Source organism: Penicillium taxi (genome assembly GCF_028828555.1).
Source record: "Penicillium taxi strain IBT 34144 chromosome Unknown utg000001l_segment0_segment0, whole genome shotgun sequence".
In the NCBI taxonomy this organism is placed as follows: Eukaryota; Fungi; Ascomycota; class Eurotiomycetes; order Eurotiales; family Aspergillaceae; genus Penicillium; species Penicillium taxi.
In genome coordinates, this window is record NW_026643203.1 from 4,506,296 (window position 1) to 4,530,781 (window position 24,486).

At 46.9% G+C, this 24,486-nt stretch overlaps 8 protein-coding genes across 8 annotated transcripts; 3 read left to right on the forward strand and 5 right to left on the reverse strand.

The window, feature by feature from the left end:
- Positions 1 to 90: 90 nt before the first annotated feature.
- Positions 91 to 2,369, forward strand: N7495_001609 (VHS domain protein; the record flags this gene model as incomplete). Its single annotated transcript, XM_057204279.1, has 7 exons — positions 91 to 157; positions 219 to 306; positions 360 to 435; positions 491 to 784; positions 836 to 1,111; positions 1,161 to 2,114; positions 2,169 to 2,369. The coding sequence occupies 7 exons, from the start codon at positions 91 to 93 to the stop codon at positions 2,367 to 2,369; spliced, it is 1,956 nt and encodes a 651-aa protein (XP_057068352.1).
- A 1,700-nt stretch (positions 2,370 to 4,069) lies between these two features.
- N7495_001610 (uncharacterized protein) lies at positions 4,070 to 5,431 on the forward strand (the record flags this gene model as incomplete). Its single annotated transcript, XM_057204280.1, has 2 exons — positions 4,070 to 4,137; positions 4,192 to 5,431. 2 exons carry the CDS (start codon positions 4,070 to 4,072, stop codon positions 5,429 to 5,431), a joined length of 1,308 nt encoding a protein of 435 aa, XP_057068353.1.
- A 3,567-nt stretch (positions 5,432 to 8,998) lies between these two features.
- N7495_001611 (CBS domain-containing protein) lies at positions 8,999 to 10,852 on the reverse strand (the record flags this gene model as incomplete). Its single annotated transcript, XM_057204281.1, has 5 exons — positions 8,999 to 9,467; positions 9,523 to 9,701; positions 9,753 to 9,870; positions 9,920 to 10,395; positions 10,454 to 10,852. 5 exons carry the CDS (start codon positions 10,850 to 10,852, stop codon positions 8,999 to 9,001), a joined length of 1,641 nt encoding a protein of 546 aa, XP_057068354.1.
- A 262-nt stretch (positions 10,853 to 11,114) lies between these two features.
- Positions 11,115 to 12,301, reverse strand: N7495_001612 (uncharacterized protein; the record flags this gene model as incomplete). The annotated part of the gene is made up of 2 exons (XM_057204282.1): positions 11,115 to 12,003; positions 12,057 to 12,301. 2 exons carry the CDS (start codon positions 12,299 to 12,301, stop codon positions 11,115 to 11,117), a joined length of 1,134 nt encoding a protein of 377 aa, XP_057068355.1.
- A 650-nt stretch (positions 12,302 to 12,951) lies between these two features.
- On the reverse strand, positions 12,952 to 13,369 carry N7495_001613 (uncharacterized protein; the record flags this gene model as incomplete). Its single annotated transcript, XM_057204283.1, has 3 exons — positions 12,952 to 13,130; positions 13,198 to 13,311; positions 13,351 to 13,369. The coding sequence occupies 3 exons, from the start codon at positions 13,367 to 13,369 to the stop codon at positions 12,952 to 12,954; spliced, it is 312 nt and encodes a 103-aa protein (XP_057068356.1).
- A 6,214-nt stretch (positions 13,370 to 19,583) lies between these two features.
- N7495_001614 (nonribosomal peptide synthetase/polyketide synthase hybrid) lies at positions 19,584 to 20,009 on the reverse strand (the record flags this gene model as incomplete). Its single annotated transcript, XM_057204284.1, has 1 exon — positions 19,584 to 20,009. One exon carries the CDS (start codon positions 20,007 to 20,009, stop codon positions 19,584 to 19,586), a length of 426 nt encoding a protein of 141 aa, XP_057068357.1.
- Positions 20,010 to 20,300: 291 nt separating this feature from the next.
- On the forward strand, positions 20,301 to 21,551 carry N7495_001615 (heme-dependent oxidative N-demethylase family protein; the record flags this gene model as incomplete). The annotated part of the gene is made up of 3 exons (XM_057204285.1): positions 20,301 to 20,568; positions 20,624 to 21,150; positions 21,216 to 21,551. The coding sequence occupies 3 exons, from the start codon at positions 20,301 to 20,303 to the stop codon at positions 21,549 to 21,551; spliced, it is 1,131 nt and encodes a 376-aa protein (XP_057068358.1).
- A 659-nt stretch (positions 21,552 to 22,210) lies between these two features.
- Positions 22,211 to 24,182, reverse strand: N7495_001616 (MDR family MFS transporter; the record flags this gene model as incomplete). The annotated part of the gene is made up of 5 exons (XM_057204286.1): positions 22,211 to 22,909; positions 22,977 to 23,364; positions 23,445 to 23,579; positions 23,635 to 23,921; positions 23,985 to 24,182. The coding sequence occupies 5 exons, from the start codon at positions 24,180 to 24,182 to the stop codon at positions 22,211 to 22,213; spliced, it is 1,707 nt and encodes a 568-aa protein (XP_057068359.1).
- Positions 24,183 to 24,486: the final 304 nt, after the last annotated feature.

Here is a 24,486-nt window from a genome sequence, read left to right on the forward strand (position 1 = left end):
TCGGCTCCTTAATTTCTTGGTGATAACCCCCACATCCTCCCCTATATTTAATCTCTTCCAACCGTCACCCTGGAGGCTGCTTCCGCACGTATGGCAGCTAGGGACCGCTTCGGTGCCTATGCTGAGCCGGGACTAACACCGCTACAGCGGGCAATTCGTGAGTTTACTCTGCCTCATTGATGCTTCGGATCAGCATAATAATGTTTTTTATGGACTAGGCAATGCATGCGACCCGCAAAACTACGAGCCTAATCTGGCCCTGAACCTCGAAGTCGCGGACCTGATCAACTCCAAGAAAGGCAATGCGTATGTGAGATCAGACCGACAGGCTACGTCGCGTATACTGATTTATAGAATAGACCTCGAGAATCTGCTGTCGAAATCGTTCAACTGATCAATGCCCGAAATCAGAACGTCGCGTTGCTAGCTTTGGCGGTATGTTTGGAAGGACAGCCTGGCGGGACAGCAGTGAACTGACAATTCGGAATAGCTCCTCGATATTTGCGTGAAGAATTGCGGATACCCGTTCCAGCTCCAGATTAGCACAAAAGAGTTCCTGAATGAATTGGTTCGAAGATTCCCCGAACGGCCGCCTATGCGCCCCTCGCGGGTCCAGCACCGCATTTTAGAGTCAATCGAGGAGTGGCGGCAAACCATTTGCCAAACTTCACGCTATAAAGAGGACTTGGGCTTCATTCGGGATATGCATCGCCTCCTACTCTACAAAGGCTACGCGTTTCCTGAAGTTCGTCGCGAAGATGCTGCCGTTTTAAACCCTAGTGACGTATGTATGGGACTTTTTTTTTTACTTATTACTTGTTACTAACTTATGCAGAATCTTCGTTCGGCCGAGGAAATGGAAGAGGAAGAGAGAGAGGCACAGTCCGCTAAGCTCCAAGAACTAATTCGTCGTGGTACGCCGGCAGATCTACAGGAGGCTAACCGGCTAATGAAGGTCATGGCGGGATACGATAATAGGCACAAAACTGACTACCGAGCGAAAGCTGCGGAGGAGGTCGGTCAGGTACAACAGAAGGCCAAAATTTTGGAGGAGATGCTACAAAATCAACAGCCTGGGGATCCTATCCCAGAGGGTGGTGATGTTTTCGAGGTAATGTTCATAGAAGAATTTAATGAGGCATTGACTGACATAATTATAGGAACTTGCAAATGCTTTGCAAAGTGCTCATCCCAAGATCCAGAAGATGTGCGAAGAAGAATCTGACGATCCAGAGGCCGTTCACAAGCTATTAGAGATTAACGACAGCATTCATCGTACCATCGAGCGATACAAACTGATCAAGAAAGGCGACGTGGATGCTGCATCGAAGATTCCAAAGGGCACCTTGGGAACCACTACTGGAGTTTCCAAGAACGCCAACAACGAGCTGTCTCTGATTGACTTCGACCCAGAGCCTAGCTCTAACGGCAACTTGGCCGAATCGTCCCAGCCAGGCAACTCGCTAGATAATGATTTACTTGGTCTCTCCTTGGGTGGCGAGAGCGCTTCTTTCGGTGGTGGAATCTCCCTCGGGTCCTCTCAAGGTATTTCCATGGGATCCCCCACAATGTCGGGCCCATCACCGCCTATTGCATCAACACAACATGCACAGCAATCTCCAGCAGCATTCAAAGCCAATTATGACATGCTTGCATCGATAAGCAACTCTCGTTCTGTCTCCCAGTCTTCCACCCCAGTTCCTGGGCCCTCGCCGCTTGTTCGGTCGACGGCGACGCCGCCGGCGGCTGATCCATTTGCCTCGCTGGTATCTGCCAGTCCTCGGCCTGTCAGTGGAGCGTTCCAGCCTCCCACTTCATTCAGTCCCGCTCCCCCAGGTGCATCATCCCTGTTCGACCTAGCAGGAGGTACCAGTTCTCCACAGCCTGCACAGGCAGCTGCAGATGATGACGAATGGAACTTCGCATCATCTCTGCCACAGAGCAATACACTGCCAGGAACTAACCAGGTGCGGGTCCTGGAATCGCAGCTTCGGATTGAATTCCAAGCCCGACGGATCCAGGCAAACCCCCGCCAGATTTATGTCAAGGCATTGTTCTCCAATAGCACAGATCAGCCAATCGGCAATCTTCATTTCCAGGTTGCCGTAGAAAAGGTAAGCCATCCGTCTCCTTTTTTTGGTACAGATCTAATCATTAATCAACCGTAGTCCTATACTCTCAAGCTCCGACCGCAGTCTGGCCGAGACATCGCACCACAGCAACAGTATGGCGTGCATCAGGAGATGCTCCTAGACGGCATTGACTCAGGCAAAGGCAATTCTATTAAACTGCGGTTCAAGGTGTCGTACATGCTTGGTACCGAACCTCGAGAGGAGCAGGGGATGGTTCCACCTCTGGGTATTTTCTAAAAGGAAAATTCCACGCCCGGCGACGTCAACGACAAGAAAAACAGTGAAGCTATTTCTCCAAGGTCTTTGCCATAGCCACCATTTTTCGGTTTGAATAGAATAGCGCCAGTTTGGCTTTTGCCCATTAAGCAATTGGGGGTTAAAGCTTTCGCGGCCCCTCGAGCGGTTCTCAGTCCTCCTTGGTTCTGTGTCCTTTAACCTTTGAGAACCTTAGCGTACTTCCTGTCTATAAGATTTTGTTCCTGTATTATTTGCCCTAATCTGAACTTGGTTATTTCTCTCGTGAAATCTTACTTCTTCCTGCCTATTCGGTCTACCACTAGTTCAAATAGTCTCACATTAGTGAAGACATTTCCGCATCCTTCACACAAATAGGAGCGATCAGCAGTGGAGATGATCTACGATCTCCACTACTTCACTAACCCTAACTTCCTGAATGAAATTCAGCCCTGCAGCATTACACAGGGATCAGAAATTGGAGTTAAGAAGTTATACTTAATATTACTTAATCTACGGTGATCTCCGTTACTGTGCATAGACTTCGTAAGGTAGATAAGCTAAACTAGTAAGTATCCTCCGGTTCATCCAGGGTTCGGTTCAGAGAAGCGATTAGATCTCCCGACCTGCCAACAGAGAACAAAAAGTAAGAATGGAAAAGGTTCAGATAGGATGTACTTTGTATACTCGGCCGGATGTGACAGATCTAGACCGTGAAATTGTAGAGTGGCGAGAACAAGACAGAAGCGAAGAACCCCGCAATCTCGAACCATTGACCATTGACCATTCACCATTAGCGACTCATCAGTAGAGCGAGAGGCCAGGAGAGTTTGTTCTCTCATAAGATTGAGGCTCACAGTACACAGCTGGGCACCGAGGTCGTCCGAAATGATCTGGCGTAAGCGTATAGCCGGAATGCCACTCGGTAGGACTGCCCCCAATAAGGAGAATAACCCTAAGATCGGCCTCTTTCACAATAGATACACAACAACTTCTTCTAGATTTACCCCCTCCCCCCGCCTTGAGACCGATTGGGAAGTTTCTCCATCGAAGGTGTTGGTTGGGTCTAGAGATCCGTTTTCATCGAGATTTGATTCTGCCATCGAATCCACCAGCAGATCTCTTTGGGTTGAGTCTAGAACTCTCTATAAGTGTAACAGTGTAGGAAAGAAGAGGAAGAATCGATCTGCAACAGTACATAGTCACCTCGTGGGTGGTACCTTCTATCCCCACTACCAGTTCTAGGCTTTTAATTTTTTGGAAGATTTCCATTGCATAAGAACTAAGCAGGCATAAAGTTGGATAACGGGTAGAGATTTACATGATAATATAAATAAAATAAAACAAAAGAAGTAAAGCGAGAAAAATAAGTAAAATCAGTAAAATAAGTAAAATAAGTGAAATAACCGGTATTATTTTGTTCGTATTTGAATTAATGTGGCGCATTGGGAAACACTAGCAGACTAAAAAAGACCCATGGTTCCACTTTGAGAGAGACTTTCCCTTGGCATACAAACCTCGATTGCTCTTCCCATCGTTCCATGGATTCATTTCTTTATTTCTCCAAGACTGACAGTGCAAAACGGGGGCCTGACAGCTGGGGCCTTGCGGTTTACCTGAGCCCCTCCTTCCTTCTATTTAATCTTGTGGCTTCGCCCCTTGTACAAGCTTATTACTTCAACATACTATATTGATATAAAACTATGACTTCACCAAGTCTTGATCAGGATATTACTCCTGTCCCTCGTTCTCGTGAGGAGAACCAGGAGAGGTATGTTTTTATCCCCCCGCACCTTACCGTCAATATTTTTTTAACCTTTTGCAGAGCCTTTATCGCTGCTTCACGGCGAAAAGATCGTAGCTTAGATGCACGGCTGGAATCTGCCAACAGAGCCTCCTTGTTGCACAAGAAGCGCACAGGCAAGGCTTTCCATATCACCAAGGATATTGTTGAGAAGGAGGCCATGTATGAAGAAGTGGACGAGCGATATCAGGAGAAGCGCATACGCATGCTCCAGGCACAAAACATGCAGATTGAAGAACAATTCCATCGTCATCTCCTAGCAGCATTTGCCGCACGAGCAAACTCAACACCATCTGCATCCTCGATTGCAAATCGCAGAGCAAGTGGAACACCCCGTATGCCGGTGGATTCGCACTCAAATTCTAATAAGATGAGTCTGGACTTGACAAATCTTCGTTCGCCATTCCAACAGGGCATGCAATCTAGCACTATGGCCAGTCCCATTACCACTGGAGAAAGCTACGCTCTATCACCTGCGACAACGTTTGATTCCAGCCCTCATTCCTACGTGAACTGTATCGAGGCCGATACTTCCTCATACGGCAATAATATGATGAGCTCTGGGTCCACTCAGGGCCAAATCCCAGCATATGTGACCTCCCAGACACCAGGCTCAGTTTGGAACCAGCAGCAGATGGGTCAACCGTCCTGGGCCGCTATGCAACAGCACGTCCCCACCCCCACCCAGACCCCGACAGAAAGTCAGGCAGTGCATATGTGGCAGCAGCAGATGATGCAACAGGCCCAGATGCCCACAGACACTGCAGCGGCTATCCAGATGCGGCAGTTCAGAGACCGACTGGCTTCTGCCCCGGAACTCCCTCTCCAACACATCCCCACACCTATGCCCACCGCATCTATATCCGGCCCCAGCTCACACTACGGTCACAGTCGCGGACTCTCTCAGCCAAGCAACCACTATCCCCATTTGAACCTGCTCACCCAGCCTACCAACCTTGGACAGATGGTCAATTCCAGTAACGGCTCTGGCGTCGGGCCGTTCTACGCTGAAACCCACTCTAGCCCCAGTTTCTGCCCGACCCCTAACACACCCCTGTCGCCCCGTAATATCGGCATACAAGGGATGCCTCAACCCAAGGAGGAAGCTGAAGGTTTAATGGTCTCACACGAGGGACTGGACCCGGACTTTAATGAGTTCAGTCAGTTCGCGTTGGGACTGGACAGTTCACCACAGGAGCGTGATAACTACGGGTTTGAAGAATTTGTTGCCCTCGACGACTTTGGCACGGTCTCTTGCTAACTACACTCCTTTCTTTTCCTTTCTTTTCCTTTCTTTTCCTTTCTTTTCCTTTCTTTTCCTTTCTTTTCCTTTCTTTTCCTTTCTTTTCCTTTCTTTTCCTTTCTTTTCCTTTCTTTTCCTTTCTTGTGTATTCCTTTATCTCTCCCTCTTTTGTTTTCATGATTCCCGGGGACCATTTCTTGTTCATCACTCCCTTAATGTACATGATGCATTCTGTATATTTGCTTTGTACTTTGTACTACTACTACTACCCTACCACTGATAATCTTTGACTTTTGGAACTGATGGAGTTGATTGACTTTGGTACGGACCAGCGATCCTATTCTTATCCTGTTGCTGACTTCGCTAAACTTTCCACCAAAACTATTACTATTTATTCTTTTTAACTTTCCGCTCTGTAGATTGGCGTTGTGAAAGCTATGTGTAAATCGCGCAGTTGCAGGTTGCATCCACCGCAAACAGTCAATTCCCTATTCCGGCATTGGAAGTTGACCTCATAAAACTCAGAACTCGATCCAGTTCAGTTATCTCTCCACTTTTTTGCTATCCTCATACCTTGAACCTTGGAAAAATTAGATGATCTATCTGACGGGCCGTGCCAGCTAAAACGGGTCTTCGAGGTATGGAAATCCCGCTACCAAGACAGAGACGAACTTGGAAACAGACAGCTGTCAGAGTTTTCAACTGAGTTTCTATACTGGAGACAGGAAATAAAAATAATTTGTCATATGAATTCTACGGGGAAAAAATACATCCAAACTTTTCAAAAGTATGAACCGTTGGAGTCCAATTTGAAATTGGCTCCAATGAATGATTGCGGAGAAAGTTTGCGATTCAAAATGACTTAAGTTTGTTACCAATCTGATTATGGAATCTTACAAATCCACTTCATCTGACATGAGGTTCGGATTCTAAAGTTCTGGTCAGGTGGGCCTTGCAGGCTTTCCAACTCTGGATCGAGATTGTCGATCTTCTTACTTTGTTACTAGGGGCACCTTTATAATTGAATAATTGGCTAGATCAATACCTAGCTAAGCTGAAACTAGTGAACAAGTACCTCATTCTTATCAAGACTTAATAATCAGATTTCTCAAGCGCACTAATAAAAAACTACACAAGTACAATATGGAATTAAAGAATACTGCGGGGTTAAAGTTGCAGCTTACATGCCACGCTCTTCCGTTTTGGGACTAGCTCATAACGCCACATGTCGGCCCATGGAATTGAGTCTTGGGATTTGCTGGTTCAAACTTTGATTCCTTGGTACTAGCATGCTAGACCCCGTGCGATGATGCAGATGGACCATTGGTACGACGCTTACTTGGATAGAAGATACCGGTGAATAGCAGTTACCGTTTACACTAACTATGCATACACGTTTAATCCTACCCGTTTTGCTTCTAAGGAGGTCCTCCACGTTATAAACTAGTGCCGAAGAGGGAGCCTCTTGTACGGGCTATACGTCTCTCCGATAAAAGAGATAGTAAATTTGAACTTCATGGAACTAGCAAATTCCAGATCGAGACGAGTCACCATATCAGAAGATCGCCCAATCACCCCGCTTCCTATTCGACCAAAGTGGTGGTATATCTCCCGCAAGCCCCTTCATATTCATATTTTGGGTCGCCCCAGTCTAAGTACTAGTTCCACTGGAGCTGTACAATTGATCGACTGCGTCTTAAGATTGGATACCCACTTTATATATCGAGGCTTCTACATAGGTACCTTCCAATTGTTAGCAAACATTTGTAACTTAAACTGCTAAGGTTCTTAATGCCTATCTCCCTAGGTTAGGTGTTTTTTTTAGTGCTTAGGATAAGCGCTAACAGTGACCCTCACGATCCGAAATAGATAAAGTCTAGACTTGGAAAGCGATCAAAGCGATCTATCACATTAATCATAGTGCTGATCAACGTTGAAACTTGAAACAAATAGTTCCTCTCAGTTGGTAAATCCTACCTAATCTAGATGACATGAATAACTTAGCCTTTGAACTAACAGCGACTAGTCCATACGCTGCGCCACCGAAAGATTAACCAATGGGGAAAAAAGGCAACATGGGCAACTCCAACCAGATTACACTCCCCAATCGGAACTTATTGCCCTAATCCGGCGTCGCCATATCCTAGGACTAGAACTAGAACTAGAACTCTAATCAGAACTCGTTTTAGTTAGCCGTTTGTCAGTCTCGCGGCATATGACTTCATACTTGAACACATAACGAGTCAGGGAATGAAGGTTGGAACCTAGATTTGCGTCTTAGTTGAACTATGCTATCGTAGTACGACGCCAATTGACTTTCTTTGTTGTCCCAGCTCCAGCCATACCATTGGCATGCGTTGCTGAGTATAGCGAGATTTCCGCATAGTTTGGGTGATATGCAAGATAGACCATCCATGGGTACAGTCCGGTATACTCTGTTAGTCTCCCCGATAACACGTTTTCGTCCTGATCAATAGATAATTACCTAGGTTGATACTACGCTGACCGTTGATACCATATGCTTGTAGAAGGGCTGAGCCAAGTGAATGCGGGCTAGTAGTCTATCTTTTCCTTATGGGTCGTCTTATTGATGCCATGATCGCCCAGGTTGATGCCATAATACAGTCCAGTCCACTTCTAGACCAGACAATCTCGGCTTGGCAGGTTTTTCTAGTTTGAATGTCCACGTGTCTGCATTTTTTTTTGTCTTTTTTACACTGTGGGCCCCCCTTAGTCCATTCTGTATATCTACGTCGGCAAATAAACCAAAACCTACACATAGCACTTGGCCCTGGAGGCTTGGCCTGGGACTTGGGGCTTAGACATAGATCTGCACTTGTACTGCGTAATAGAGCGGAGTACGGATACAAGCCACAGCATGCACAAATTTACCTTTCATGTAAGTAAAGAAAAAAAAGGTACGTCTGGATCTGCGCTTTACCGATTATCAGGTCCTGTTTAGGAAGGAGTCATAAGTGTTAAGGTTAGAGTTGATGCACCAGACGTGCATCAAGTAAGCACTAAAGATAATAAATGATCCTTCATCCCTATTACGAGCTAAATTCAATTATAATTCCATTGTTTATTTAGTGAGTACTACCCTTTGGGGAAAATCCGGTGAAACTGCCCAACGAATACGACAAATAATTTAAGACAAACCGACAATTGGGGACTGGCGGATCCTTCCGAATGGAAGAAGACGACGTGAAACGGCGCTGAGAGGGGCGCAGGAGAGGTTTTCCGAATGGGTAATAATCCGCACGGAAGAAGCCGAGAGACAAAGGAGCCGAGAGACGCGCTGTCGAGAGAGGCTAGACTAGAGAGGCTAGTCGTAAGATCCGACAATACGGAAACACGTCCATGTCGAAAAGCTCAAAACTCCGAGCAAAAAAAGTACCTCCAAAGTGATGTGATAAGGTAAAAACGGCGTATCGGCTACTCTTCCATAGCCCTTGTTTAATAACGATAGTGAGGGAAAAGCAAATGCCGACATATGAATATGAAATATTTTGAGACATACAATTGCAATTGTGGCAGAACGCTTTTCCCATTACTTAGACTTAGAAATATAACCCGCGGCTACCTTTAGATACCGCGGCTAAACAATTCTCGCCCGATTTCACCACTGCGACGGACAGACAGGCTCGATGAGCTGCTACTGCGACGGCGTCGTCGGGTCTCCGCCGGGTCGGCCGGGCTTAGACCGCTCACACGAGCGTGTAGATTCAGAATATCTGTCAAGCTGACAACACCGACCAGCCGTCCTGACAAACGGCTACCGGGCAGTGTTGAGGCAGGAATGGATGTGGCAAGAGGTGGGTTGATGCTGCTTGACACAGTGGGGTTAAATGGGACAGAAGACTGCGATGCGGTGGGATTGAGAGGTTGTAGTGAGGTTATACCAACGGGAAGAGGCGATGGGGGTGGAGAGATAGCACTGCTGGGCCAATTCACAGGAATGCTGGTGGGCGTGGGCAGGGGGATATGGGTGCTAGAGTGCGAGGGGGTCGGAGGTGCTGATGAGGCTGGAGATTGTGGGTCGGTTATCCAAAGTCTGGTGATGATCAGTAGACTGCGCTTTTGTTGGCGTGGGCAATTTGATAAGGTACCGGTGTGATTTAGTCGCAACAATTTTTGCGACAGTATGAGCCAGAGTCGAACTCGGATTGACGTGGAATACTGGAAACGAGTCTTGCCCTTCAATCAGGCCTCGAGTGGAAAGGATAACCGAGATAAAATGAGTACAGGTATTTTGAAGTAGCGGTATCGACGAAGTCCGTGTCAGCAGCTAACAGATCAGTCAGTATATGAATGAATAGAAAGAGTTTATAGTAGCTACCTTCACGTCTGTTGTAGAAATATTTCCAATCACGTTGAAATGATTATCCACTACGACAAGGGAAGTAATACCCTCGTTGTTCATGACTTGAAGAGCCTCAACGAGGAGTTTGTCACCACTGACTAAGGTTAGAGTTGGGTCATACCAGGAAAGTGTCAGGGACTCACTTGATGGAGATCACATCCTGAGACCCAATTTTCAAGTCGCGCAGAGCCTGAGGATATAATTCTTCAATCGCTGGAAAACTGCGTCCATTTTCCCAAAGGAACTTGACCAGTCGAAACTGACTAAAAACGCCGACAACCTCACTGTCTTTCGACTCCTCTTTAGTTACCACTACACGATGGATGCCGCCGCCGAAAGTCTCAACTGCCTTGACCATATTTGCCGATGCGGGCAGCGTGACAAGCGGTTCCTTCTCCATGCCCAAGCTTTTGACATCCTTGAGAGGGATCTTTTCGCCTTCTTGGGCTTTATTGGCAAGCACCTCATAGGCTGCGCGCTGTTGGTCTCCTGGATGAGCTAGACCAGCAGCCAGAAGCAGATAGGTATTGAGATCTGAATAATCAAATGTTGCAACAGCAGAGTTGTCTTCGGGGGTTTCACGAATCAATAAGACCGGCGCACCCGAATCGATTAGTATCTTCAAAATATGTCAGTCCAATCTCAACGCAGACAGCTAGCATATTTGTGAGACCTACATTTGTGGCCTCCTCAATACCAGTGTCCAACTCTACAAAGCGCACGTCCTCCAGACTGACCAGTTCTCCAATGGAGATCGCTTGCCAGTCCCGACCAATAAAAGCCGGATCGACATTCTTTGGTGGGGGTGGGTTATCGATGAGACTCTGTATAGCGGACTGGGTGAGGGATGGCTGTCTTCGTGATCGAGGGGAGCCGGGAGGACCACGCAAGGACTCGCTCAAGCTCTGACGGTGTTGATGGTTTGACTGAGTCAAATGTGACACACGGTGTTGATTACGGTTGGAGGGCCGAATTTCAGAGCTGGACCGAGGTGAAGTTACAGCAGAGCCGTTTATACCGGCAGTTGTATTTAGGGAGGCATCGGAAGCTTCCCGGCGAAGTTGACTGTCAGCCATGACTTGGATCTTAGACGAGAGAAACAGTTGGAGAAGGCAAGAGGAGGATGGTCGCGGGGGTTTGGATGACCGGACCAATCATTGGGCGCAGATTGCCTGATATCATCGGATTATGTCATGGCCGATTAGTTATTTCTTTTTTATTTTTTATTTTTATTTTTATTTTTATTTTTATTTTTTTTTCCGAAGTACGTACACAACACTTATAATACCATTTTGGTACATTATTGCAGGTTAATGTAAATCCTTGCTATCAAAACAATTAACAAAACTCTCTTAGCAGATCTGCCATATCTCGGCCTCGGGATTTCAACACTCGCTTCTGAACTTTCGTTTTGGGCCACTTGGACTTTGGGCCATTTGGGCCCTCTAGCTTGTTCGAAGACATCCGAACAAAACACGTTACAGCGTTTTCAAAACCAGAACTTGAAGGTCTTAGTAGTAAACCAGATGGTTCGCGATCCACCACTGGTAGCTGAAACTCCATGGTCAAAGCTTTGTGATCATCTGGGTTATTTAATGCCGATGGCTCCAGCTCCATCATATCGTTAAAAGGGTAGGATTTGAGATGGCGTGGTATCCCATCGTATATATACGAGAGTCTGAGATTGTGTTGGATGTCGGTTCCTGCTACCTTGTCAATTATTGTATCCAGTCGTCGGGGGTACCATCCATCTATGTCGTCCCTATTGAATCTTCCACAATCCTCCATGACAATCATTTGCAGCTGTGGTAGTTGCTTCAACATGCGGAAAATATTGGAAGTTAACTCATTCTGGTGGCGGAACTTCAAAACACGAAGGTGCTGTAGTGAGGATAAATCCTTGGCCATGTCAACCCAGCTGCGAACGATGCGGTCTTCCATATCCCAGTGCCCCTCGGAATTATTCGCCGCGGGGCTTTTGTGAATCTCGAGAGCTACTAGGTTTTTCATATTCCCAATGGAAACCAAATCAGCCACAGTGGCCCAAGTAGAAGACAGAGACAGTATTGCACGCCAGTTGCAGGAATCACTTGACATCATCTCAATATAATTCTTCACGGGCGGTACTGGAATACCAGTCATCAGACGGTAGCGTCGACATGATGTGAAGAAGTAGTCAGGATACACCGTGGCCATGATTGTCCACATGTGTAATGTTTGTTTGTTGCTACAGAACCAATTAGAGACGACGAGTCAAACCAAGGGAGAATAGGGTTCTACCATCTGTCCAAGCAATCCCAGAGATACTTTGCCAATAGCCAAGGGATATTCTTGAACATGAAAGCTTTGAGCTGCGACTGGTCCTGAAGGGCATATCTCATTGCTGAATGTTTGAGTGAGGGCGCCCCAGTTTCTGAGTTTATTTGCTCCCAGTCGACGGGCAGGAATGGCGATTCGTGATTCCAGTATTTCCCTCGTTTGAAGTCATATTGAGAGATATCAGAGCGCAGGGTGATAATAGACATTATAAGTAGAGAGTAGAGATGGTGATGAACAAAAAAGGGAAATTGGAGAGAAACCAGACTGTAAATCTCAATAATTTGAACTGGTTGGGTCAAGAACCTGAAGGTAAACATTCACTTTGTTGTGTGGATCGACTTGAGTCTCCACTTTCCGCTTTTCACGCCAACGTAATCCGTACTCAAAACAATTACCCTTGTAGATAGAAGTATGCTCCATCATTCACCTCATGAACCCTGCCAAATTGATTCCACCTAGGTAGTTCTAGGCAGCACGGTCAGAACGTGTAGGTTGATTCAGCTCGGGAGAAATAACCACAATTACAGTAACAAAGGAAAGCACAGTGAAGATAGGGAGTCCTTAAAATGAGGGGAGAGGTGTATTCATTCTAGGGGATTGCTAGGTTTACCCCCCTGGTTCTTAAGATTTTAAGGCATCAATTATTCTGCCAGATATTCAGCCCGAATTATTGATTCGGCCTGCGATATTTGGCTTCGGTCGCAACCCACTTTCTTTCTTCCATCTCTAAATATCTCAATGTTTAGTTACGGTAATCAGTCCGTTTTGCATTCTGGTTTGCATACTTAAGGTTATATCTTACTGTATTGCTATACAGGTTTGTTTTGAAGTAATCAGAGCACTTTCTATTGACTATTCATAGATAAAGATGGGCAGGATCCTCAGCTCGCCGCTGAGTGCGAACAGGTCTTGAAGCATCTTGGGTGTCGTCACCACCTAAGGTTCTTTCAATATCCCGTTTTTCAGCCACGCCGGCGCGATGAGCAGCATTCCGAGCAGCATTTATGGTCGTTCCCCGAATCTTACCTCCAACTCCTTCCTGTGATAATGCATACTCAAAAGAAGATGACTCTCGACGGATTTACCGGTCATTCTGTGTCACCTGTGTGTTCTGCGATGTCTGTGTCTGCGATGTCTGTGTCTGCGATGTCTGTGTCTGTGATGTCTGTGTCTGCGATGTCTGTGTCTGCGATGTCTGTGTCTGCGATGTCTGTGTCTGTGATGTCTGTTTATTCTGTGTTATCCGGTTTCGTACACCTTGTGGACGCCCTCATTGTTGTACACAAATTGGATCCTTAAGGCGTATTGGATCAATTTGGGGCGTATTTGTACTAGAAAGGTGCCAGTATGGGTGGAATAACTCAGAAGAGGATATCCTTTATCTTCGTGATATTGAAGAATATGGATACACGGGAATCCACTGGTTTCTTTTGAATTGCAGTTGCAATTAGGTGGAATTGGTGGTTTATATCCTAGAGGACGAAACTTGGAAAAGGTCTTTTTGCGGGGTTTAATTGCATGTGTTGAGATATTTAGCTCCGCGGAGTAACTTGGCACTGCTAGGAGAAAAAAACCCCTGTGGATACAACTATTTAGAGATAAGGACCAATGAGAGTCGAGTATTTAAATCGAATCCAATCATGATCTCTCCTCCGATGTGGATCCGTCATTCTATCCAATAATACAAAGTAGTAGAGTTACATAGTATTCAGGTTAACTATAACCTGTTCGTACACAGCCAAAATTGTTGTGCTTAACAGGATGTAGCCCATCCCTATATAACTCCATGCTCAAGGCCATCGAGCTGATGCCTCGCCCCGGTGTAGCGACAACATTCATTGAAAGCTTACACCCACACATGAAGGGCCTACCTAGTCAGGTAACCAAAACAGCGCTGAATCTTCAAAAGGAAGATAACTAGGTAGATAATATCTATCAAAGATTGTGAGAAGGCCACATGAGTAGGAATTAACAGATAGGATAGACAGTAACTATAGCTTCATGATACTTAAGGAAATAAACTTAGAAAAACAGACTGCTGACTACTAATGATATGGGAAAGTGTGTCAAATGGAGGTCGACTACCAAGGAATAGTGGATTCTAGTGGGCAAATGAGAACGCAGTATGCGTACCAAAGAGTGTATGTGTATAGATTGTAGAATGGAGGAATCCCATTGTGGGATTCCAATGCTGACTAAAATAGACTAACTATAAATGGAATCGGGCCTTTGACACACCCCTTCAGTTTTCACCCCTCCAAGGTGTAAACTGGCCTTAAACACAGGGCCGATTTGGGCTGTTGAATCGCCTCAATTCCCTCTAAAAACGCAGTCTATATCCTGATTTAGGCAGTTGATGCTCTAAATCCTCTGAATCTAGGGGTAAGACCCTAGATTAGAGCAGTTCACTTATATCTTCCAAGTTGAGAAGACGAATCCAGGCGTCAAATCTCTGTTTTGGCAAGATTTTCGTGAAGCCATCTGCCACCATAAGCTTTGTTGGGACCCATCTGATCTTAATACGTCCTTCCTGCACCTCCTGGCGTAGCCAGCTGCGGTGTATGTCTATGTGACGTAGCTTGGTCTCAAATGCTCCCTCTTTAGTGAGCAGATCAACTGTTCTCTGGTTGTCGCAGTCGAGAGTTATATTGTCGTATTCCATTTCTAGTCCAACATGGACTAGTACTCTCTTCCACCATACCAGTGTTTTGGCTGCGTCCGATAAACCAAGCAATTCTGCTTCGGTAGTGGACGTCACCGTCTTTTGTTTAGACGCCTTCCAATCTATAGGGCCGCCGAAGAGCATGCATATCATGCCTGCAGAGCTCTTACGGTCTTTATGGTCACCATAAGATGCGTCACTGGCGATGGTTAGTGCCGATGTGCCTGTAGATTGGTGGGTTGTGTCGTTGATCTGACCCTTATTTCGGCTGAAATCAGGGTTAGAGGTGTCATCAGAATGTTCTGAATGGTCAGAATGGTGTCCCAAACCATATCTGAGTGCTCTGTTCTTGGTGTGGAACAGATAAGTGATTGTCCTGTCTGCCGCAGCAGAATGCTGCGGACCTGGGTTCTGCAGGAATTGGGCCAGTTTGGTGGCTGGTTTGGCTACATCAGGCCTGGTTATAGTAGCTGTATACTGTATTGAACCAATCTTTTCCTGGTAGAGTTTGATCGCATCAGGCGACGCAGTTCCTTCATAAGGTAAGAGTTCTTCAATTGGCATTGGTGTAGCCACTGACGGTCGGTTACTCCGGCCGAAACGGGCAGCCATACTGTTAATATAGCTGTCCTGGTATAGCCAGAGCTTGCATTGTTTACGATCGCGTACAATGCGTATGTTCAGGAACCACTCTGCGTCGCCGTGATCAGTCAGTTCCCATGCTTTTTCGAGTTCTGATTCAAGTTGTCTTGCGTATTGAGCTTTTGTCTTATGGCTAGCAATCAGGAAGTCATCAACATAGAAGAATATTATGACTCCGTCGCCTATAAAGACACATGGATCCTCTAGTAACTGTGTAAGACCTAGGCCTAACAGGAATCTAGAGGCCTCCTTCTGCCAGAGCTTTGGTGAGACGCGTAATCCGTATAGTGCTTTATGGAGGTGCCAAACTTGGCCATTAGTGCTCCTGAAGCCAGAGGGAAGCTCTGTGTAAACCTCCTTATCTTCAAGGAAGCTGTTCAGGAAAGCTGCGACAGCGTCTCTTTGACGTACATCTAGATCGAATGTAGCTATTATTGCGAATAGCATGCGTACAGTTTTGATGGCTAGTGTAGCTGAACGTTTCTCTTCAGTAGATATCCACTCCATATCTCCGCGTACGCAGATACGAGCTTTACACTTCAGGAGTAAACCATTCTCATCAAACTTGTAAGCATATACCCATTTCAAGGGCAGAATCTGCTTTGATCTATCGTTTGGCCTTGGGACGACTGAGAATGTGCGCTTTTCAGTAAGACTGTCGATCTCCTTTTGCATTGCAGTATTAAACGCATCTTCAAACGCATAGACATGTGCATGGGTTGGGTATGGGTCAAAATTCATACCCATACCCAACCCATCAGGGGTAAGGTAAACCCATACCCATATGGGTATTTTTGATGCCTTAATGCCTGATTTTCGCCTCAACCTAAACTAAATTAGGGTAATTAGTGCCTTAGTGCCTAATTTTTGCCTCAATCTAGTACTAACTAGGTGACAAATATCACGTGAGATAAAAGTCTTGGCAAAAAGATGGGTTTATGGGCTGGGTGTGGGTTTTACTTCAAACCCATACCCAACCCATATGGGTTTTGGGTAAAATTTCTGACCCATACCCAGCCCATTGTGGGTTGGGTTGGGTTGGGTATGGGTTTACCCAACCCAATGAACATGTCTAGAAAAACATACGCTTATAAATTCATTTTTATACTTTAATTTCTAAGCATTTCGGCATTTGAATTCCCATTACCTAGATAAGCTGCACCCATCCAATTCCCTCAATCTCTTATCTGCTTTAATGTATAGCCCTCTACTGCAATAACTATCAAAGATCGTGAAGGAGCGCATGATTGTGGTTATTTATATCCTCGCCGGCGCTCTATCTATTTTTATCTATCAGAATAGAGTATAAAGTATTTCACCACTGAACGGGTCACACTACTGAACGGGTCACCCCACCAATTTTACGCGTCAGTCTGGTGTTTCCATTTTCAACTACCCACCATGCCCCCCTAAATGCTCTATATGTCCAAGACAAACAGGATCAGGAGAATAGGGTCTTATTAGCTTACCAAGCTTACAAGAATGGCGATATATCATCAATGCGTAAAGCTGCAGCTATGTTTAATATACCATTTTCAACCCTCCAACGCCGCCATTCTGGTGTCCAATTTCGTCTTGAAACACACCCACCGCAGTCTAAACTGACTGAATCTGAAGAGGATTCATTACTTCAATGGGTCGTCTCTCTAGATGATCGCGGCTGTGCTCCTAGAACTAAAGATGTTGGTAGAATGGCTAATATCCTACTCGCCGACCGCGGAACCAACCCTCCTCTTACGATCGGTAAAAACTGGGTTACTAGGTTTGCGACGCGTTTACCTGAACTTAAGACGACCTATTCAACACCGCGCGATTTTACACGTGCGCGTCAAGAGGACTATAATGTGATCAATAATTGGTTCAAACTGGTTGAAAACACGATCGCAAAATATGGTATCACCACCGACGATATCTATAATTTTGACGAGACTGGGTTTGCGATGGGACGATGTGCGACCGCGAGAGTGGTTACTAGAGCTGGTTATTATGGTAAACGCGCAAAAAAACAGCCTGGTAACCGGGAATGGGTTACTGTGATAGAGTGTTTAGGCGCGTCTGGTTACGCACCTCCACCCTGTATTATCTTTAAGGGTAAGGTGATGATGCAGAGCTGGTTTGCTCCTGATCTAGGTTTACCACCTAATTGGCGTCTTGAGATTAGTCCTAATGGCTGGACATCAAATCAAATAGGGCTCCGTTGGCTTGAAAAGCTCTTTATACCTGCTACTGCTCGTACTAAAGGACGGTATCGCCTTCTGATCTTAGATGGCCATGGTAGCCATTTAACACCTGATTTCGACAAAATCTGCCAGGAGCATGATATTATACCATTATGTATGCCTGCGCATGCGTCTCATCTTCTTCAACCTCTTGATGTTGGGTGTTTTGCGGTGTTAAAACGCTCTTATTCTCGGCTGGTTGAGTCTAGAGTAGAGCTTGGTTTTTCCCACATTAGTAAAGGAGATTTCCTAGAGATATATCCTACTGCGCGTATTGAAGCATTTGCATCTGCTTCTAATGCGTTTGCTGCAACTGGAATCGTGCCACTTGACCCTACTAGGGTGTTAAAAAAGCTTACTATGCGCGTCGATACACCACCACCACCACCCTCTATAGGAAGCGATTCAAGTCGAAATTGGACACCTAAGACGCCTAGGACGCAGAAAGATTTACGACGTCAACACCAAGCTATATTACGCACTGTATCTCGAACGCCACCAACACCATCTAAGAGAGCATTAGACCAGATAGTAAAGGGTGCAAATTACCTATATCAAGAGAATGCTCTCTTACGCCTGGAAAACAGAGATTTACGCGCCGCCCATGAGAAAAAGAAAAAACAAAAAGAACGTCCGAATCGTCAATTAACAGTAGTAGGGGGTCTTACAATTCAGGAGGGATTAGACCTGGTTGACGCGTCGAATGGTGGCCCTAAACTTAATGATGCCAATTTACAAGAGGGCCAGGCGCCTGTAAGGGCGCCTGTAACCCAACGCCGGTGTGGGATATGTAAGACACCTGGACATAGGAGGGAAACCTGTCCTAGTAGGCCCATTCAGTAGTTTTTTTTTACTATATTACATAGTAAATAATGGAGTTATTGGGATTCATAAAAATAAGTGGGTCAAACTGACCCGTTCAGTAGTGTGACCCGTTCAGTGGTGAAATACTTTAGGTGTACCGGGAAAGTGAGTTTGACTAGTTTTACGATTCCAAATAGCATTAATCGAATGATAATGAATGTGGTGGGTTGCAAGAGGTGTGTATCTTCTATCTAGTTATGGGGCCCACTGATTAGTCTCTGCTACTGTCAAAGGCCCGGTTCTGTATTTAGTTTAGTGCATTTTATTAGATAGTAAGCCTCTGGTCCTATCTCTCCCGATCGGATGCATGCTAAGAATTACACACACATTCATTTTATTGAAGCTTTCGTCCTGATTTGCCAGCCAATCTTTGCTTATTCAGCTCAAAGCTGACAGCTACCCTTCAGCTGCCGAATCAAGTGGGAGTCAGGATCATCGATCCAATAAGAATGGACCGGTAATCGGCGATTGGTCTCGACAAGGTGTTCAAATGTAATGACTCTTACTTGATTCTTGAAGGAGCGCACGATTATATCCAGGTTGCTTGATGATCTATGATTTGTGCGGTAGAGTAAGTGTAAGGATTAGAGTCAAATGCGGTTGGGCTACCGTAAACAAGAGAAGAATTATTGAAAAGGCTACAAGGACAAGTATGTGTGTAGTGACCCTTGGGCTCAATTCCAAGAAAGTGGATTAAGACAAGAACAACTCTTGAAGCTCGTCAAGAGTTCGAAGACTGCAGAGATCTAAATACCTCCCCTGCTCCGATCTTATTGGCTCCCGATAAAGTGCAGCACGCTTGGCGGCAGTCTTTTGAAGAATTTTGACGCGCGGAGGAGGCGGAAACTGGCAAGCTACCAATGAAGACGTCTCGCGCACTTGTCAGAGGCAGAAGAAAACGCAGCGCTTAGTTGATTGTGACGCAAAGGACTTTGTCTCCAGGTGTTGAGCAACAGTCATTTCATTCACTTGTCGCATGACTGTAGGGAGCTGGCGCTGTCGCTGGTCCTGCACGAAGGGGATGAACGATATGCCTGCGATCTGCTGTTGCACGTCTCTCTGAAAGAATCATGGTCGTCGAAAGCGATGACTCTCCGCCCTCTAGAAAGGGCAGGAAAATAGCAAATATCGACAAGCCTTATGGCAGATCTGAATGTTCCATGGCCATCTCGTTGGACTGGTCCCAGCCTTGGGTTTACAGACACTCAAAATTTCATTTTTCCGAACCTTCGGTGCATCGGGTGGAAGCGCCGTGAACGCAGCGCCACAGCGAAGAATCGCGAGGATGGCAATGACAGCGTGGACAGATTTAGGAAAACAAAATGCCACGATATCCTCCAGGCTGACCCCATGCTGTGTTAAATTCGATGCGAGCTGGCGCGAGCGGTGATCCAATTCTGAGTAGGTAAGTTGTTCATCTTCATAGACAATTGCGCACTTGGTGGGATCTTCCGTCACCCGTTGATCGAATTTGCAGAGGACTCCTCCGCCAACTGGCTCGGATACAAGATTTCTGTTTGAAGGCATCTTGTTGCTACCTCTCTACTGTTCATAGCTTATGGGTAATTTGAGAGACAGACACAGACAGTACTTACTTCGTCTTACTACTATTGACTACTATTACCGGAGCTTAGTGTGGCACCGGGAGCTCGACGGGGCTCAAGCGGGTGTCCACCGGCGGTTCATGCAGGTGTCGGACTATTCTCCCAGCACGTTACTCGGATTAGGAGATATCAGTATCTGGACTGCTGCACTCATGAAGATACTTCAAGGTCGGCAAAAAGTGCCGAAGCTCACTTTTTGTCTTCAACGTCCACAATGGTCACTACTATACCCCCATGGCTTGCGGCCATCTTCGTTGGCGTAACCTTCATAATTACAGTCTTGTTCAGAAGCCTTCGAGCGCCAAACAATGGGCGTGAGTCGCTGAAGCCAGTTGAGGCCAACGAGAAAGCCGAAGCTGGCAGCTTGAACTTAAAGCTTAAGCCCATTGTTGCAACAAGTGTAGTCGTTCCGCCTTTCGACTTTCGCAAAGAGCCACCCCGAGCGTACCGACCTTTCAAGACTCGCACGCATGTTGCTATGGGTAAGATATCATATTACCTTTCAATCGGTGCTTGCGCTGACTCCTGGTGATAAAGGCATCGAAAAGGTCCCTCAGTCGGACTGGATACAGATGGATTGGGGATATCTTGATCGACTTAACGAGCGCGTCCCTGTAATGGAGAAAAATCCGCAGTGGACAATCGGCGTGAACGAAATCAGCGCTCCGGCGATCCTCGAGCTCTTCAAGGAGGTCATGATCGACCATGTCCCTAAGCACTTCCCCTCCATGTTCCGGCTGGACGGCGACATCCTCACGAACCTTATCACGCAACAGACTTTCGACGTTGAGCGCGCCAGTAAAGATCCCCACCTGGCGCTGCGCACGCTCTGCCGTAACGTCGAGGAGGACTTTTATCTCATGTGTCCCGATGGACAAGGCGACTGGCGATTGCAAGGATATATCTCGTGCTTCCCCGGCGGGTTTGACGGGCCATCTCGAGTGGGCATGTCGTTCCGGGACATTCACCTGCCCGTGCCGCATTATGAAGAGCGCATTGCCAATGGAGTCGATAAATTTGTGCGCCGAATGAAGGTGGACGGGCAACTGGTGCAGCGTTTTAACGTGAGTACTGCCTATCACTTTCATCCCTTTTGACAGTATCTTTCTAACAAGGGTTGTGTGTGCAGTGGAGTCTTCAGTGCGACGGCAAAGACCTCTGGCGTCTGGACGGCAATAACTTCTACCCTGAGAAAGGCCATACCCTTCCCAACGAAGCTAAAAGGATCGACATCGACCAGTCCTGGCTGCGCTACGAGCGACAAACGCTCAAAGTGCTCCCGGAGACCGGGGCTATTGTTTTTTGTGTCCGACTGTATATGACCAGTCTGCGTGACATTGTGCGCGAGGGCAACGGCATCGAGCTGGCGGACGCGATTGATTCGATGCCAGAGAAGTTGGGGCTTTACAAGATGCGCCCATTTTGGGAGGAAGACGTGATGGCTTTTCTGCGAGGCACGGTTTGAGCTGGGAGGATTCAGGAAGGTTGGTGTGCAGCACTTGAGTAGTTCCAAGGTTGGGGGTCGGTGATTGGTGGCGGAAAATCATACAATATCGCTGTGAAATGTATAGTCCATGTGTTGTCCGACGTTCATTCTTAACGATCGAGATTAGCACTTGATGTTACTGGATTCAAAGATTCAGGCGTGTTCAATGTTAGGTTATGATGACACGTGCAATCGTGATCAGCCTTGCAGCTCGACAGCTCAGCCCAACTGCTCAGGTCAATGTTCAAATGTTTGCATTGCAATATGGACTGTAGTTCAAACGAAGTTTCCGAGCGAGCCCTGGAGGTCTGACTACGTCTCCCGCTACATCCATTCAGACGTCATTTATTTTTATTTGGATCACCCTGATTCATTCAGTTAGAAGAATCTATATCATCTTACTTCATTCCTTCATGACTTTTCTCTCCCGCCTTGCAGCTGATTTTGGGATAGCCTCGAGGAACACATGCAGTTGACTGCTTCAGTCTTAGCTATTATTATAAATTCTAACTTGGGCGTGACGGCCGAGTATGCGGACCCTTACATCAGGATTAGAGTGATGCACATATGTGTATGTGGTTTAGGGTGACATGATAACCTCACGCGTCCCGAAAGCATTCTCAACATTCCAGAAAATCCTACATCTGCGTTTCCGGGACCGGCTCACTCTCACTGCCACTTCCCTTCTTCTCCTCATCGCTCTCCTTTTCCTTCTCCTTGACCGAATTCCAGCTCATCCCCAATGCTGCAACAAACCCTACGCAGCAGGCCGCGACGGGTAGCCAAAAGCAGCTTGTCACGGCGTGGTCATATATCCTCAACACCGATTCCCTCTCACTCACCGCGATATGCTGCAAGAAGCCCGTCGCGCCCTCTTGGATTACATCATCAGCATTAACACCGGGAAGAGCAGCCGCCTGCAAGCCGCTGCGGAGCAAATTCGTAAACACATTCTCGCATATCGAGATCGACACTGCCGCGGCAAAGCTGACTCCAAATCCTACGCCTGCCAGTCCGAGGGGCACATCTTTTTCTGGGAGCGCTGTCTGGATCGCTGACCACGGCTGTGGGAATGCCAATCCAGTGCCCATGCCCAGCATCACTTGCCACCCGATCCAGGCGGCATGGGTGGTCGAGGGCTCGAATGTTGTTAGGAAGCCGAAACCTATTGCCATCATGGTGGAGCCCAGTAGCATCAGCGGTGTGTAGTACCCGATGAAGGAGAGGATGAAGCCCGAGCTTATGGCTACCACTGAGAGTCCAATGATTGATGGGAGCAGCATTTCCCCTGATTGGACGGCCGTTGCGCCCTTGATTGCCTGGAACCAGATCGGCAGCTACGAGTATGGCGGTTAGTCGGCCTGTCAGATGCACATGCGAGGAATTTTATATCGGGGGACTCACGTAATAGTCAATAATGTTAAATGCAGCAGAAGAACAAAACGCATAAAGCATACACAAGCCTGCCGTCCGATTGAAAATTATCGAGCGCGGAATCATAGCCTCGCCTTCGCGAAAACTCTCATACGCCAGGAACGCGGCAAATGAAACGCCTGCGACAACCAGAGGGGCGATCACTTTCCCACTGTTCCAGGGGTACGTTGTTCCGCCCCACTGGAGGGCAAGCAGCAGACAGACGATGCTGCCGGTAAAGATGAGCAGGCTTGGGATGTTGAGCTTCTTGATTTTTGACATCGACGACTCATCCTTACCCTTTTGATCCGGCGGCTGCTTGAAAACGAAAATCAGTATGGCTAGAGTGAACCCGCCGATCGGGACGTTCAGCCAAAAACTAGCAAGCAAGGAGCATCAGCAAAAGTATGCTCAGTCTAAAGGATATGAAGATAGCGATGAGAATTGAGTAGTACTTACCACCACCTCCAAGTAACATCTGTTGTCAAAGCGCCGCCAATCACAGGGGCTACAATCATGGCAATACACTCCAGCCCGCCGACAGTGCTATTGAAGATTGGTCTCCAGCGCAACGGCAACGTAGTCGAACCAGCACTAGATCATCACATCAGTCCGCTGACTATATTTTATGAACAGTTCTTCTACTTACATCAGAACACCATTGAGAACTCCCGAAGCGCCACAGCCAGCAATTGCACGGCCAACAATGAAAGCAGCCGAATTGGGCGCAGCAGCAGAGACGATGGATCCGAGTTCGAGAATTACAACCGAGATTACCAGGAGCCATTTCACACGGAACATTGTGTACAATTTGCCGAACATGAATTGCGTTGAGCAGGTTGTTAATTGGTAGGCCGAGCCATACCAGCCGATGTCAGTAATAGAGTTGAATTCATCGCTTATCGTTGGTGTGGCAGTGCCAACGATCGTGTTGTCCTAAACGCGCACCCAAAATCGTTAGCAGAATCTCGTGACCTCCGTAAAGAAGAGGGAACATACGAGTCCTAGAATGAAGATGCCCAAGCTCATTGCGATGAAAACGGGGAGTTGCTGCCATAGGCTAAAGTCGGGCTCGGGCTCGGGATCTTGCTGCTCAGGTACTGTCTCTGCTTTTTCTAAAGGCAAGGCTTTCTCATTGTTCTCTGTATTGGTGGGCATGGTTGAAGTCAGGTCAACAGATGGATCGACTGTCTCCATGGCTGTGGGCACCTGGGAGGTGGAAGATTTGTGAAAGAATCGAAAGACGGCCTTTGTTGTGAAAGACGGCAAAACACCCACGCCCGGGCGTGACTCAAATTGCGACCCTTTTACCCCCTGCCCAGGTGCCCCCGGGCCCGGCGTTGAACGCCTATCTGAGCACCGGCGCCTGCATTAGTGGATGCAACGAGAGTTCCTTGGCTCCACTTGCTGGAAACATGTATGGACCTCCCAAACTGTCGTGTGGAGTGTCTACTGCCGTGACATGCTGCTTGTTTACCTTAGTACAACGGAAGTTACTTCC